We start from the raw sequence: 15,288 nt of genomic DNA, 5'->3' as shown, positions 1-15,288 counted from the left end.
TCAATCTATGAAGGGGAAAAACATTAGTTTTTACTAGAGGCACTGCCAACTAGCGCAAAAATATTGTCAATGATACAATATATCATCAAAAATAGTATATAATTCTCCCCCCATCACTAAGGGGTAGGCAACTATATTCAGACGTGGGACGATTTCTGTCTGGATGGATAGTTTGGTGGGCCGGAACATAATTATCATTTGCACACTGCAAATTGGCCACAACTAAGCCAAAAAATAGGTTATATTTGAAAATAAGTTGACACTTTATTTGGATAGTCTATCTTAACAGTAACCTAAATCCTTACCCTAGCCCTTATTCTAAACCTAACCGTAACCTTAGCAGTTGCTTGTCAACAGATAGTCCATCTGTAGATGATCATACTATCTGTTGACAAGCAACTGCTAAGGTTACGGTTAGGTTTAGAATAAGGGCTAGGGTAAGGATTTAGGTTACTGTTAAGATAGAGCTAGGGTTAGTAGATAGACGGACTATCCAAATAAAGTGTGACTGAAAATAACAATTTCATACATTGAGACAAGTACATTTTTTTACAAAAAAGCCCATTCTCAGGATACTGCTGCAGCAGATCCCCTCATCACATGACCCCTGATCTAGACATGGCAGCCTGTTCTTCTCAGGATACTGCTGCAGCAGATCCCCTCATCACATGACCCCTGATCTAGACATGGCAGCCTGTTCTTCTCAGGATACTGCTGCAGCAGGACCCCTCATCACATGACCCCTGATCTAGACATGGCAGCCTGTTCTTCTCAGGATACTGCTGCAGCAGATCCCCTCATCACATGACCCCTGATCTAGACATGGCAGCCTGTTCTTCTCAGGATACTGCTGCAGCAGATCCCCTCATCACATGACCCCTGATCTAGACATGGCAGCCTGTTCTTCTCAGGATACTGCTGCAGCAGGACCCCTCCATTGTGACAAGCCAGATATCAGCAGTGCACAGCCGCTCAACCTCGTGCCATGAATACATAAAACGGTTATTGGGACTGCTGCTGTTTTCAAAGCACCGAGTGGTTTGTTTTGTTTGGTCAAGGCCACCATTGACTCGGAAGCTATTTGAGGTCATTGACGTTTCAGAAGAAAAAGCTATGTTGTTTTTTGTCTTTCTCTCAGGCTTCCATTTCATCTGGTAGATAAAAGCCCCAGGCTACAAAATATATTTCTCTTTTTAGTTTTTTTTATCCTTCAGTTGTGGCAATCCTTGTCTACTGAAGCCTCTTTGATCAGAGTCGTCATATTCAACATGGTTACAGGTGTCTGTATGAGGGACCAAGCTGATGGCACCTCACATGTATCCTCCATCTCTCACAAACACAACCTTTCACACAGCCAAGCCCTTCAACCGCAGCTTCTATTTGTACTCCTCACCACCCAGATAGGAGTGTTACTCTGCCAGGTGTCAGCGCAGCTGAGGGAGGTGTTTATACAGGCTAGGGTTGAACAACTACAATCCGTATTGTATTTGCTTTTTGCTGTCATGGCTGAATAGACTGGTTTAGCCTAATCTCTAACCCACCCCCTCCCAGACCCCATGGTGTTGAGTGTTGCTCAATGTTCTGGTGACGTGGCTGATTCTGAACAGTTGTTGAGGGCCTCATGTCTCAGCGTGGAGTCCTTCCATCCAGTTTAGATCTCTGACGCAGGACAGCCCTCAAACCGCCGTCTCTGTGGTTTTCAGCTGCACCAATGGACGGAAGCTGAACACTGTGACATAGCCACACGCGTTTTAGTAGTGTTCCTATATTTAGGTCTCTGCTTGTTTATTGGTTTCTCGCTAAAACTAAATGACCACCATGCCGTTAATGCTACCAGACAGAGACATGCCTCACACTAGGCTGTAGTAGCACTGTGCTTACTAGTAAACTATATGGTTGTATCACACCTCTATATGCATTGCCTTCATTAACTTTTTGATGTTGATGTGTTCCTGTGTTGAATAAACGGCATATGTGGAAGAAGTTAACTCTACCTACATGTACATACCACCTCAACTAACTGGTGCCCCCGCATATTGACTCTGTACCGGCACCCCCCTGTATATATTGTTACTTTTTTACTGCTGCTCTTTAATTACTTGTTACTTTTATCTCTTATTCTTGTATGTATTTTTTGAAACTGCACTCTTGGTTAGGGCCTTTAAGTAAGCATTTCACTGTAAGGTCTACTACACCTTTTATATTCAGCATTTCACTGTAAGGTCTACTACACCTTTTATATTCAGCATTTCACTGTAAGGTCTACTACACCTTTTATATTCGGAGCATGTGACTAATAACATTTGATTTGAAGTTGTGACCTGTTAAATGACGTGTAATGTTGAATTAGCGTCAGGTCCAAGGGCTGTGGACGGACAGAGATTCCCATCCCCACGTAATTACATTAGCCAGACGTCAGATGATGTTATCTGTGAGACGGGACAGGGAGAGGGCCCTCTACTTATCCACACATCTGCGTATGGCGTGAGACTCTACAGTGTGCACACATGCGTCTGGTGTGGCGCCAACAGCACCTCCTGACATTAGCTGTGCCGCTCACATGCAGCGGTCATTGTGACCACAGAGATATGGGTCATGATGATCCAGCCAGTCAGTTTTCAATCTAGGTCATCCTCTAGGCTACCTGCTAAAGAGGACCCAGTTTTCATCATGACCTGCACGTCCTGAAATTATTTTCTCTCTCCTGACACTTAGCCTCGCTGAGGAAGTGATTTTCTGTCTCCTACTGACACATTGAAAATCACTTCCTCAGCGAGGCTAATTGTCAGTAGGAGACCGAAAATCACTTCCTCAGCGAGGATGTCTCCTACTCGGTGTATGAATGAATAATACATGTTTTTTTCTCATCTGCACCTGTATAGTGCTATGACTGACTGGCACTAAAAGGCTGGCTCCTCTAAGCTCCACAGACACCGCTGGCCCAGACCATGCTGTCTTGTGTTTCAGGAGCATGACATCGAGACCCCCCATGGTGTTCTGCACGTGACGATGAGGGGCACCCCCAAGGGCAATAGACCAGTCATCCTCACCTACCATGACATTGGTCTCAACCGTGAGTGTACACACATTCAGGCTCTCATTGGCCTAGCTAGGCTTTGAAATCTCTCCAAACACCCCTAAAATGCATAATATCACGGGTGAATTGTCATTAGAACAGTTGACACTGTAGAGATGTAAGAAACTGGAGGGTTGAAGGTAGAAATCTCTTTGAGCATTGGGGATATGAGCTACTATGTCAGACTGGATTGCTCCACCAGTTGGCTGCCTCATTGTAAAACAACACTGATAGTTTCAGTATATTTTTTGGTTGATTACTGGTATGGGATGGGATTTGTTGACACGCTCAATATTACAATCAGTGTTGTCGTCTTTGTTAAATGTCTATTTGAGTAGGGCCCATAAATGAGGCGACTTTAAACAGTGCTGGGTCTCTCTTCCCCCCTGCAGATAAGTCCTGTTTCAACACACTGTTCAACTTTGAAGACATGCAGGAGATCACATCCCACTTTGCTGTGGTCCACGTGGACGCTCCAGGACAGCAGGAGGGTGCTCCCCCATTCCCCACAGGGTAAGAGACCAGTTCACTCAAGTCATCATCCTCAACATCATGTAATAATATCACCACAAGTATCAACACAGTCATTGTTGATATTGTAGACCTGAATAAATGGTGGCTATGTCATCAGAGCCAGAGTAAACCATGAGGTCCTCTGGCTGCACCCCGTCCTCTGAACCCCCCCCCCCCCCCCCCGCGCGCTGCCTCTTCCCCTGGCCGTGCCTCCCCTTCCCCTGGCCGTGCCCCCCCTTCCCCTGGCCGTGCCTCCCCTTCCCCTGGCCGTGCCTCCCCTTCCCCTGGCCGTGCCTCCCCTTCCCTGGCCGTGCCCCCCCTCCCCTGGCCGTGCCTCCCCTTCCCCTGGCCGTGCCTCCCCTTCCCCTGGCCGTGCCTCCCCTTCCCCTGGCCGTGCCTCCCCTTCCCCTGGCCGTGCCTCCCCTTCCCCTGGCCGTGCCTCCCCTTCCCCTGGCCGTGCCTCCCCTTCCCCTGGCCGTGCCTCCCCTTCCCCTGGCCGTGCCTCCCCTTCCCCTGGCCGTGCCTCCCCTGGCCCCGCCTCCCCTTCCCCTGGCCGTGCCTCCCCTGGCCCCGCCTCCCCTTCCCCTGGCCCCGCCTCCCCTGGCCCCGCCTCCCCTGGCCCCGCCTCCCCTTCCCCTGGCCCCGCCTCCCCTTCCCCTGGCCCCGCCTCCCCTGGCCCCGCCTCCCCTTCCCCTGGCCCCGGAGTCAGACGGGCGGCCAGAACATGACATGGTGCCTGGATAGAATAGGTGTCTGGCTTTGGACTTTCATCAACTTGATAGGAGGGTGTGCTGCTCCAGGTGTCTGGTAGTGTCTCTGGTCATCAGTCCGTTTTAAAAAACTAAACAGAGTCTGTTTGTCCCAGGTACCAGTACCCTACCATGGATGAGCTGTCTGAGATGCTGCCGTCTGTCATGACTCAGCTGAAGTAAGTTCTCCTGCGGTGTTTCCATCATAGATATAGAACCCTATATTGTCTATGGTTTCCATATCTACCTCTTACACTGCCGTTTAATGACTTTAATTGTTGTTCCATCTTCATGGAGGCTTATATTTTTCTCTCCCCTTTCCCCAGGGTGAACAGTGTGATTGGGATTGGAGTTGGAGCTGGAGCCTACATCCTGTCCAGACTGGCTGTAAGTCCCCATTCCTCCTAGTTCTCCATAAACCACATGAACTCCTGCTCACCCTGCTTGTTTCCAAACATCTAACAGGATCATTTGTTAAGACAAAGGTCTTTAAGGGATCATTCGAGATTTTGGCAATGATGACCTTTATCTGTTTCGCCAGAGTCAAATGAACGTGTGGATGCCATTTTTATGTCTCTGTGTCCAGTATGAAGGAAGTTCGAGCTAGTTTCGCGAGACAGTGCTAGCTAGCGTAATGACTGGAAATCTATGGTATCTGCTAGCATCTGCACTACTCAGTCTGTCCTCTGTCTTCAATAATAACTGGGCTGAACAAGGATGAACAGAGCACTCTATCTCCACTAACAAAATATGTTTACTACTTCTTCAACATAGATAAGGTATACTTTCACAAACTCTCTCTTTCCCCCTCTTGTTGTTGTGTACATTCCTCTCTCCTGCGGTCTGTGTGTATCTAACCTAATGTAGCCGATGTAAAACTGTATCCATCTCGGTCCGAGCCAGAAAAAACAGAAGCAATGGAATATGGTCATTGCAGTTAATTACCACAGCGCAGCGTCCCACGTAGTTCTGGACATGAATGATTCGATTTCTCTCTAGACAAGCGCCGCGTTGGGCTCACCATTTTTTTTATTTTTTATACTGAATAAAAATTTAAACGCAACATATATAAAGTGTTGTTTCGTGAGCTGAAGTAAAAGATCCCAGAATTTTCCATACCAGACCATTCCAAAAAGCTTAGTTGTCTCCAATTTTGTGCAGAACTTGTGCAATTTTGTGCATTTCTCCTTTGCCAATATAATCCATCCACTTGACAGGTGTGGCATATCAAGAAGCTAATTAAACAGCATGGTTATTGCATAGATGCACCTTGCGCTGGGGACAGTAAAAGACCACTCTAAAATATGTGGTTGTCACACAAGATGTCGAGGAAGCGTGCAATTGGCATGCTGGCAGCAGGACTGTCCACCAGTAACCGAGAGGTCGCTGGTTTGAATCCCCGAAACCGACTAGGGGGGAAATCTGTCTGTGCCCTTGAGAAAGCCTACATTTGTGTGCTGCCCTGCTTCCTCTGCTGCTGGGCCCTGTCTGTGACTCCTTTGGTCCTCTATGTTCCACACAGTACGTAACCCCCTATTCTCTCTCTCCAGCTCAATGAGCCGGCCCTGGTCGAAGGTCTGGTCCTCATCAATGTGGACCCCTGTGCAAAGGGCTGGATGGACTGGGCTGCCTCCAAGGTAAGAACGCGCGCCCACACACACACACACATTTCTATGCTAACTCTGTACATTTTAGAGTCATACTAGATTGGCACGTTGGAACATAATTATTTGTTCTTTGTTTTAGATGTCCGGCTGGACCAGCAACCTGGTGGACATAGTGATGGCCCACCACTTCAGTGATGTGAGTCAGAGTGCTGTCTGGAGGGGTGGGAGACTGGGATGGGACAGAGGGAAAAGGCTATGCAGACTTTTCTGACGTGCAAACTGATATTTAATTTCAGAATAAGTTAATGGTTTAGTTAAGGATCCGTTTTTGGCAAGTCAGTTTGAAAGGTCTTGATAACTCTGTCCAGGGGCAGAGCATACTGGCTGAATACTGTGGGTGGTTGAAAGTGATTTAACAATCTTTGCCCCCTCAGGATGAGCTGTCTGACAACCAGGAGATCACCCAGACGTATCGGCTGCACATCGCCCAGGATATCAACCAGGAAAACCTGGCCCTCTTCTGCAATGCCTACAACAGGTACAGTACTGTACATAGAACCCCAAGAGTAACTGGCTGTACATTTTGGGTAGAAATGATAGATGGGTTGATTGGTTCATCTATTTGTTATGACAGCCGTCGGGACTTGGAGATTGAGAGGCCTGTCACCGGTCTGACTGACAACACGGTGAACACACTGACGTATGTAAACATGCTGCAGACGGTATTACTGCAGCTCCGTCTTATTGCCTATAGACTGTATGTTTTGTATGTGAGTTGTTTTTTATAAATTGACTGGTTGGAGCCCTGAATGCTGATTGGCTGACAGCTGTGGTATATCAGACCATATACCACAGGTATAAAAAAACATGTATTTTTACTGCTATAATTACATTAGTAACTAGTTTATATAGCAATAAGGCACCTCGGGCGGTTTGTGGGAACTGACCAATATACCACGGCTAAGGGCTGTGTCCAGGCACTCCGCGTTGTGCGTTAAGAACAGCCCTTAACCGGTTTTCCCTCCTGTCTCTCCATCCAGATGCACTTCTCTGCTGGTGGTTGGTGACACGTCCCCGGCTGTCGATGCAGTGGTGGGTGCACACTTTATCTCCATGGCAACACAGTAGCGAATAAGCCAGAGGGTCTGATTCCAATACAAAGTATCAACCCCCCTCAGGGACAGTGTGTTCAGTCTATAGAGACGGGGGTTGAGGTCACTAGACGTTTCTGAATAGGAGAGGCCAGACTGAACCCTGTCTAAACTGTTGTTGTGTCTCATCTATCTTCTTTTCTTGTTTACAGGTTGAATGCAATTCCAGGTTAAATCCAACCAAAACAACCCTTCTTAAGGTGTGTTCAGTTACTCTTTTGTTGTTAGAAATAGGAGTGGTAATGCTATGGGGTCCCTGCTGTTCTGCTCTTTAGTAATGCACATGATCTGACTGGTACGGTAGAGGAGGTTCAGCATTCTTCCATGTGTTCATAGACCAGTGAATGTTAAGGTGTTTTGACTAACGGCATGGTCCTCTCTGTGAGATTCTCCACTCTGGTCATGCTCTGGTTACGCTCTGGTTACTTCCCTATAGATGCAAGACTGTGGCGGGCTTCCTCAGGTCATCCAGGTGAGTCATGAACTAGTTTTGTGTTTGGCTCTGTAACTCAGTTGGTTAGAGAATGGCGCTTGCAATGCCAGGACCGTGAGTTTGATTCCCGGCACCACACGTACGTAAAATGTATTACTGTAAGTCGCTTTGGATGAAAGCTTCTGATTTCTATATGCCATTTAGCAATCTCAACTGTTACTTCAGTTTTATTTCAAATGGCTCCTTTTAACGGATGTTTTCTGTTTGTGTCTTACAGCCGGGTAAACTCGCGGAGGCCTTCAAATACTTTGTCCAGGGAATGGGTTACAGTGAGTACTGCTCTGTTTCCTTCTCCTTCAGTCGTCTCTGGTGTCAGGCTTGGGTTTTTTCATGTCCTGGTTGTATCAGTCTGTTCCATGTTTTGTTTACTGAAGTCCACCTCGATCTCAGAATGAGACCTCAGTCCAACTGATATCCCATAGAACGCGACCATTTCAGGCAGCAGCCCTCCCATGTGGGCATCACACACAGACACACACAGAAGACACTCTTATCCAGAGTGACTCTTATCCAGATCGACAGATTTGTCACCTAGTCGGCTCAGGGATTCGAACCAGCAACCTTTTGGTCTTAACCGCTAGGCTACCAGCCACACACACATTTGTGCCCTAAACTAAGGCTAATGTAGCATTCATGTAGCACTTCAAGAATAGAGCGGAACCCCAGTATCTACAAAACAACATGTACTGGATGTCCAAGGATGACATTACTGACAGCCAATTGTTGCATACAAACCATTACTGGTAACTGACGAGGGAACTAACCTCAAGCTAACCTTGTTTCCTGTCTGTTTTTAGTGACTCTTAACAACGGGTGTAAGTAGTGTGATGCTGAGTAAATAAATTACATGCAGCATGGTCTTCCCTTGAACATGCACTACATTGGCAAAAGTATGTGGACACCCCTTCAAATTAGCGTATTTGGCTATTTAAGACACACACGTTGCTGACAGGTGTGTAAAATCGAGCACACCGCCATGCAATCTACATAGACAAACAGTTAGTAGTTGACCTCAGTGATCTTCAACGTGGCACGTCAAAGGATGCCACCTTTCCAACAAGTCAGTTCGTCACATTTCTGTCCTGCTAGAGCTGCCCCGGTCAACTGTAAGTACTGTTATTGTGAAGTGGAAACTTTTAGGAGCAACAACGGCTCAGCCGCAAAGTGGTAGACCACACAAGCTCACAGGCCGGATCCGCCAAGTGCTGAAGCATGTAGCGTGTAAAAATCATCTGCCTTCGGTTGCAACACTAACTACAGAGTTCCAATCTGCCTCTGGAAGCAACATCAGCACAAGAATTGTTCGTCGGGAGCTTCATGAAATGGGTTTCCATGGTCGAGCAGCTGCACACAAGCCTAAGATCACCAAGCGCAATGCTAAGCATCGGCTGGAGTGGTGTAAAGCTCACCACCATTGGACTCGAGCAGTGGAAATGCGTTCTCTGGCGTGATGAATCACGCTTTACCATCTGGCAGTCCGACGGACGAATCTGGATTTGGCGAATGCCAGGAGAACACTACCTACCTAAATGTGTAGTGCCAACTGTGAAGTTTGGTGGAGGAGGAATAATGGTCTGGGGCTGTTTTTCATGGTTTGGTCGAGGCCTCTTAGTTCCAGTGAAGGGAAATCTTAATGCTACAGCATACAATGACAATTAGACCAGGGATCATAAACTAGATCCAGCCATGGGCCGATTTTATTTCTTGATCAGTGTGTGAAGATGCAATCTTCTGCAAAATCATTCGCAAGGAAATTCCTGCTAAAATATTATTTGAAGATTAAAATACACCATGACAGCGCAACACACAAGGGGTGGATCAGAGGCAAAGGTACCCACAGGACAAACAGAATAATATTAGTCTGAGGAGAGATTAAATAGCATTAATACAACAAAAATAATTCTAAACACACTCCTTTAGTTTACACCAAAGTTTAAACAGATGTATTTTTTTCTTCATAATAAGCAGGAGTAATATTTTTAACAGATCAGAATGACAGCAGACTGTACTTCTATCCATGCCAGAAAATCTAGACTTGGAGAGATTCCTCATCTTTTTTTGTCGAGGGGGCAGGGGACTCTATTCACACACTGATCTTAACATGCCACATGAACAACATCTGTTGCCATGTTGTCACAGCACTTTTAATCTTCAAATAATATTTTTGCAGGAATCTCCTTGCGAATGATTTTGTCGAAGATTGTATCTTCACACACTGGTCGGAGGACCGGAACATAATTACTAATCATTTGTAGACTTTAAATTGACCGCAAAAAGATCAAACATATATATTTGACTAAAACAATCATTTCAAACCTTGCTTACCTTTTGTATACAATCACGTGTCTATCTATTGTGCTTGGGAATACTTGGAAACAGATTTTTTAAATTAATATCACTTGGAGACGATTTCCTGTTGTATTTTATGTCCAACAACAACAAATTCTACACCAGAAAACTTGGGGGTCAAATAAATACACAGCGTGCCAAATTTGGCCCACGTTGGGGAACCCTGTTCATGACGATTCTGTGCTTCCAACATTATGTTAACAGTTTGGGGAAGGCCCTTTTCTGGTTCAGCATGACAATGCCCCTGTGCACAAAGCGAAGTCCATACAGAAATGATTTGTTGAGATCGGTGTGGAAGAACTTGACTGGCCTGCACAGAGCCCTGACCTCAACTCCATTGAACACCTTTGGAACGCTGAATGCGAGCCAGGCCTAATCGCCCAACATCAGTGCCCGACCTCACTAATACTCGTGGCTGAATGGAAGCAAGTCCCTGCAGCAATGTTCCAACATCTAGTGGAAAGCCTTCCCAGACGAGTGGAGGCTGTAATAGCAGAGAAGCGGAACCAACTCCATATTAATGCCCATGATTTTGGAATTAGATGTTCGATGAGCACATACTTTTGGCAATGTAAAATACCTTGGTGTGTGGGATCTGTAACACACACCTGACAACGGTTCCTTCCCCCAGGTCTTAAGATGCAGTGCCCTAAACAGGGAGGGTGTTTACAGGCCTACCCTTTTAGGCCTGCTGAGAGCTGATCTGGCTTGTGGAATGATCATCATATTAGAAACAGACCACGTATTGAGCACTGTATCTTAGAACGGCCAAATTCCATTGGCTGTCTTTGATCGCTTTTTTTCCCTCTATGCTTCAAAATGTTTATTTTGTTCATATAAACATTTAAAGGTTTGAGTTGCTAGTTCAGAGTGGAAAATGGAAGGTGTTAGTGAGGTCAGAGTAAAAGCTGCTTGATTATTACAATAGTCTCAATGACTTTTAGTTGTTCTCCCTCTGGAATCTTCATCTGAACATGAAGCCTTCTGTACCTGTGTAAACCTCACTGGCAAAACCCTGCATCCTCGTCTGGCATGCCCTCACCATCCTCACCCCTGGCCCTGGCCTTCACCTACCTTCCCCTGGTCCTCACCCCTCCAATGAGGGCTGACTGAGGCTCCAGGGGTTCTCCAGGTATGGGAATGTCAGTGGCAGATTAGTGTTCTCATTAAAGGCTGCTCTTAAGCCCCACAGCATGGCCTGACCCCCTGCCCTGGAGACCTGTCTGGAATCCCATGAGCCCTGAGCCGCCTGGCCAGCCTGTTGTGCTCTGCTCTGCTGGAAATGTGCTGCTTGGGTTTGTTCTGCTGCTGCAGGGACCCTCACATGGTGCTGCTGGAGGGTAATGTCAGGAGAGCAGGGCCTCAGAGAACCATGCTGCCGCCGCACAGCACTGTGGGAAGGAAGATTTGTCGTTGCCTTTTTCTAAATCCTACCCTCTGAGGGTGACCCTTGATGTTTTATCTGCAACAAGTGACTCCAGGGGCACTCCAGGGGGCTGGCCCGAAGTTAGTTTTGGATTGAGTGGTGGTTTATCCCACGCCCCCTCATTCTCCCACCTCTTGGAGGTCTGTTTTCCTGCTTGAGGAGTTATTCTGGATACCCATCCTACTTATTGAAATGAACTAGAATGTTTAATGGAATACAGTATAGCTTGAAAAACTATTTTCACTCATCAAACCCTGATTGTTTTTCTTGTGAACCCTGTCTCTGTTGAGGTGTTAAGTATGGTGGTTTCCTCGCCGTCTTAGCTTTCACATCACACACGTTATGCTCTTCGCCCACACCAAGCAAATAGCACGTTTCAGAAAGTACCTCCCCTTTCTGAGAATACCTAAACATTGAAACAGTTGAGGACATTGTGAGCTTTCACAAACACAATTGTGGCATACGGTAGGAGGTTTGTAACTCTGTAGTGTTCAGGCTGTGCCTTCTGCCAGGTGGCTCATCCCAGAAGATCAGCATTGTGTTGAAAGGAAAGCAGTAAGCTAGCAGGAGATTGGTTTGAGTGTGACTAGATGAGCAGTAGAGCTGGGACGATAAACTGAAAAGAATCGACACCGACCGTACCACAACCAATTTACTGACACCGATAATCCCAATAAATAGCCTACTAGAGAAATGTGAAGTTTAAAGGAAATAAGTTTGCTAATATGGGCTAATGGTACAATTGATTGATAGTACAACATTCAAAATAGTAGTAGTAGTGCTAATGGTATGGTAATATATAAAAGAAGGCTAACAAATGTACATGAATGTTATAAACGTCTCGTTCTATTTATGGTTATCGTGATAATTCAGTCAATTTATCATTCTATGGATTTGTGTCCATATCGCCCAGCTTTACTGAACAGTCAGCTTTACTGAACAGTCAGCTTTACTGAACAGTCAGCTTTACTGAACAGTCAAGTGCTCGTGGAGGCCCTGTTTGAATGGTTACTTTAGCACCGAAGACTGTAGTTCAGTGGGGAAATGATTGCAGTCGGGGGACGACGACACATTAAACTAACTCAACTGGATCAGACAATGTACTCAGGAAGCACATCTTGGCTCAAAGTTCTCTTCAGGTAATCTCAGGGCCACAGGTGACATTGCCTTTAGATTGGCAGAACAGTAAGAAAGCTTTCTGACTATTTTCACAACTGTCAGATATTTACTGTAAATTCATGTAAACGTAGATAGTGCTAGAATGAACTGTACACAGTGCTGCTTCAAGTCTCTCCTAGGTAAAGCTGTAGGACACAATGTTTGTTTCCAGATCTTTTGTGAAGACAGAGCATTAATCTGACAGTCTCTCTGTGCTCCTCCTTTATTTCTTCCCTCCTTCCTTTCTGCCTGTCCGTCAATGCTAACAGTCCCTCATGTACTGCTTAGCCACGTAAGCAGTGAATCAGGTACCAGGGCCATAGGTAACAGCCTTGGCTGCACCAGCCTGCCCTCTCTACCTACAGTACGCTATCCTCCCAACCCTGTTTGCACATCGCTGGTAGTCACTTTTTAGCCATCCTCAAGTCTGAGATTTGAAGCATGTGGTCAACTTTATTCTTTTTTAAAGATTCCTTTGTCTCTCTAAATGTGTGGTTTGAGAGGGCGTGAATGTTTTATGTGATGTCTATCAGGTAACATGGTTGTCTTATGTCTGTCTGTTCTTGTCTTTGTTATTTTTCTCTTCTGAACAGATGGCCCTCAAATCTCTTGTGCATGCTGCATAATCATATTGGCCTTTCCTATTTATTCATTTTTTCTCCAACAGTAAAAATGAATTGGAACTTGACCTGATCAGGCAATCTCTTTTTCTTTATGGGAGAATAATGAACACAGTGAGGGATTCTGCTCAGACATTTCAGACCCCAACCACTTTAATGAGATGCATATGCAGGACCAGTCAAAAGTTTGGACACACCTACTCATTCCAGGGTTTTTCTTAATTTTTTACATTGTAGAATATTAGTGACGACATCAAAACTATGAAAGAACACATTTATTTATTGTATTTAACCTTTATTTAACTAGGCAAGTCAGTTAAGAACAAATTCTTATTTACAATGACGGACGACGCTGGGCCAATTGTGCGCCGCCCTATGGGACTCCCAATCACGGCCGGTTGTGATACAGCCTGGAATCGAGCCAGGGTCTGTAGTGATGCCTCTAGCACTGAGATGCAGTGCCTTAGACCGCTGCGCCACTCTGGAGCCCACATATGGAATCATGTAGTAAGCAAAAAAGTGTTAAACAAATCAAAATATTTTATTTTTGAGATTCTTCAAAGTATCTACCCTTTGCCTTGATGACAGCTTTGCACACTTGGCATTCTCTCAACCAGCTTCATGAAGAGGTCACCTGGAATGCATTTCAATTAACAGATGTGTGTTAATTTGTGGAATTTCTTTCTTAATGTGTTTGAGCCAGTCAGTTGTGACGTGACAATGTAGGGGTGGTATACAGAAGATATCCCTATTTGGTAAAAGACCAAGTCCATATTATGGCAAGAACAGCTCAAATAAGCAAAGAGAAATGACAATCCATCATTACTTTAAGACATGAAGGTCAAGAGAATGCCAAGAGTGTGCAAAGCTGTCATTAAGGCAAAGGGGTGGCTACAGTACTTTGAAGAATCTCAAATATAAAATATATTTTGATTTGTTTAACACTTTTTTTGGTTACTACATGATTCCATATGTGTTATTTCCTAGTTCTGATGTCTTCACTGTTACTCTACAATGTAGAAAATAGTCAAAATAAAAACCCTTGAATGAGTAGCTGTCCCGAACTTTTTGACATACGGTGAAATTTCCAGTATTCCTGCTTCGCTGATATCAATCTCCTGGACCCTGACTAGAAGGCAGTGTAGCTAGCATGAGCTGAACACTACAAGGTGATCAGGTTATTAACTGTTTAGAGATTTCATTATTCTCCCTGGGCTGCAGTCCACCCCATCTTATATTGGGAATGTTGATGCAATTACCAGGGGCCTCATTTACAAACATTGCGTATGCACAGAATATACCCCAAAACATTTATAAAAACTGAACTTATCCTCCTGCAAACTTCAGACCATGAGTACGCACACTTTCTAGTGGTTGAAGTATTGCATTGCAAAAGTAGCCTAGTAGCCTTGTGCAAATACTGTATGATGACTTATACATAACTAAAAAAACAGGTAATGAAATATAATAACAAGATGCAATAATTTGCTGTTAGTGAGAGCGCTGGAGTGCGATGAGACAAGGATATCCCTACCGGCCAAACCCTCCCTAACCCGGACGACGCTAGGCCAATTGTGCGTCGCCCCACGGACCCGGTCGCGGCCGGCTGCGACAGAGCCTGGGCGCGAACCCAGAGACTCTGGTGGCGCAGCTAGCGCTGCGATGCAGTGCCCTAGACCACTGCGCCACCCGGGAGGCCCAGAAGTTACCTTTTCTGACTGATGGTTTCATACTCACAAAATAGCCTACAGGCCAACAATAAGTTAGTGAAGGCTACCATTCATCCCAGCTCTCATTTAATTGGACCCACTTCACAGTAGTAAATAGGTAAGTTATTGATATTTAAAGTGTTTTGCTCTCTGCGATCCAAAGCGCAGTTTAATGGTAGAACAGACGGTTCACCTTTTCCATTGACGTTTGTATTTTTGAATACTGTAATGTAACATTTCTCCAATAGCCTAGACAATTTATAAACATAACACATATATATAATAACCAGTTGCACCTCTTCTGGCCGTGATGCGCTCATATTGCTGAAGTAGCCATACAACAAATTACCGTACGCATCTCTCATTTAATTGGGCCTATTAGATAGGCTATTATAATTTCTAGTTTTTGCTATATGCATCCAACAGGGAGCGTGGTT

The 15,288-nt window shown here is 45.4% G+C and overlaps 1 protein-coding gene across 5 annotated transcripts in view; it reads left to right on the top strand.

Moving 5' to 3' along the window:
• LOC129861233 (protein NDRG3-like) overlaps positions 1–15,288 on the top strand; it is a 59,501-nt gene that overhangs the window by 41,872 nt on the left and 2,341 nt on the right. For 2 of the 5 annotated variants that reach the window (XM_055932462.1, XM_055932464.1), the window contains 13 exons: positions 2,968–3,073; positions 3,469–3,589; positions 4,455–4,517; positions 4,665–4,725; positions 5,889–5,975; positions 6,085–6,141; positions 6,380–6,483; positions 6,580–6,645; positions 6,986–7,037; positions 7,249–7,296; positions 7,533–7,568; positions 7,807–7,858; positions 12,792–12,830. In XM_055932462.1, coding sequence (XP_055788437.1) covers positions 2,968–3,073; positions 3,469–3,589; positions 4,455–4,517; positions 4,665–4,725; positions 5,889–5,975; positions 6,085–6,141; positions 6,380–6,483; positions 6,580–6,645; positions 6,986–7,037; positions 7,249–7,296; positions 7,533–7,568; positions 7,807–7,858; positions 12,792–12,830 — 892 coding nt within the window. Of the gene's footprint in view, positions 1–2,967; positions 3,074–3,468; positions 3,590–4,454; positions 4,518–4,664; positions 4,726–5,888; positions 5,976–6,084; positions 6,142–6,379; positions 6,484–6,579; positions 6,646–6,985; positions 7,038–7,248; positions 7,297–7,532; positions 7,569–7,806; positions 7,859–12,791; positions 12,846–15,288 lie in introns of all 5 variants that reach the window. The other 3 variants (XM_055932461.1, XM_055932463.1, XM_055932465.1) reach the window with 2 other exon arrangements.

This window comes from Salvelinus fontinalis, chromosome 8 (assembly GCF_029448725.1).
Source record: "Salvelinus fontinalis isolate EN_2023a chromosome 8, ASM2944872v1, whole genome shotgun sequence".
NCBI lineage: Eukaryota > Metazoa > Chordata > Actinopteri > Salmoniformes > Salmonidae > Salvelinus > Salvelinus fontinalis.
Note: the sequence above shows the minus strand (reverse complement) of the source record. Positions and strands in the feature narration are given on the sequence as shown.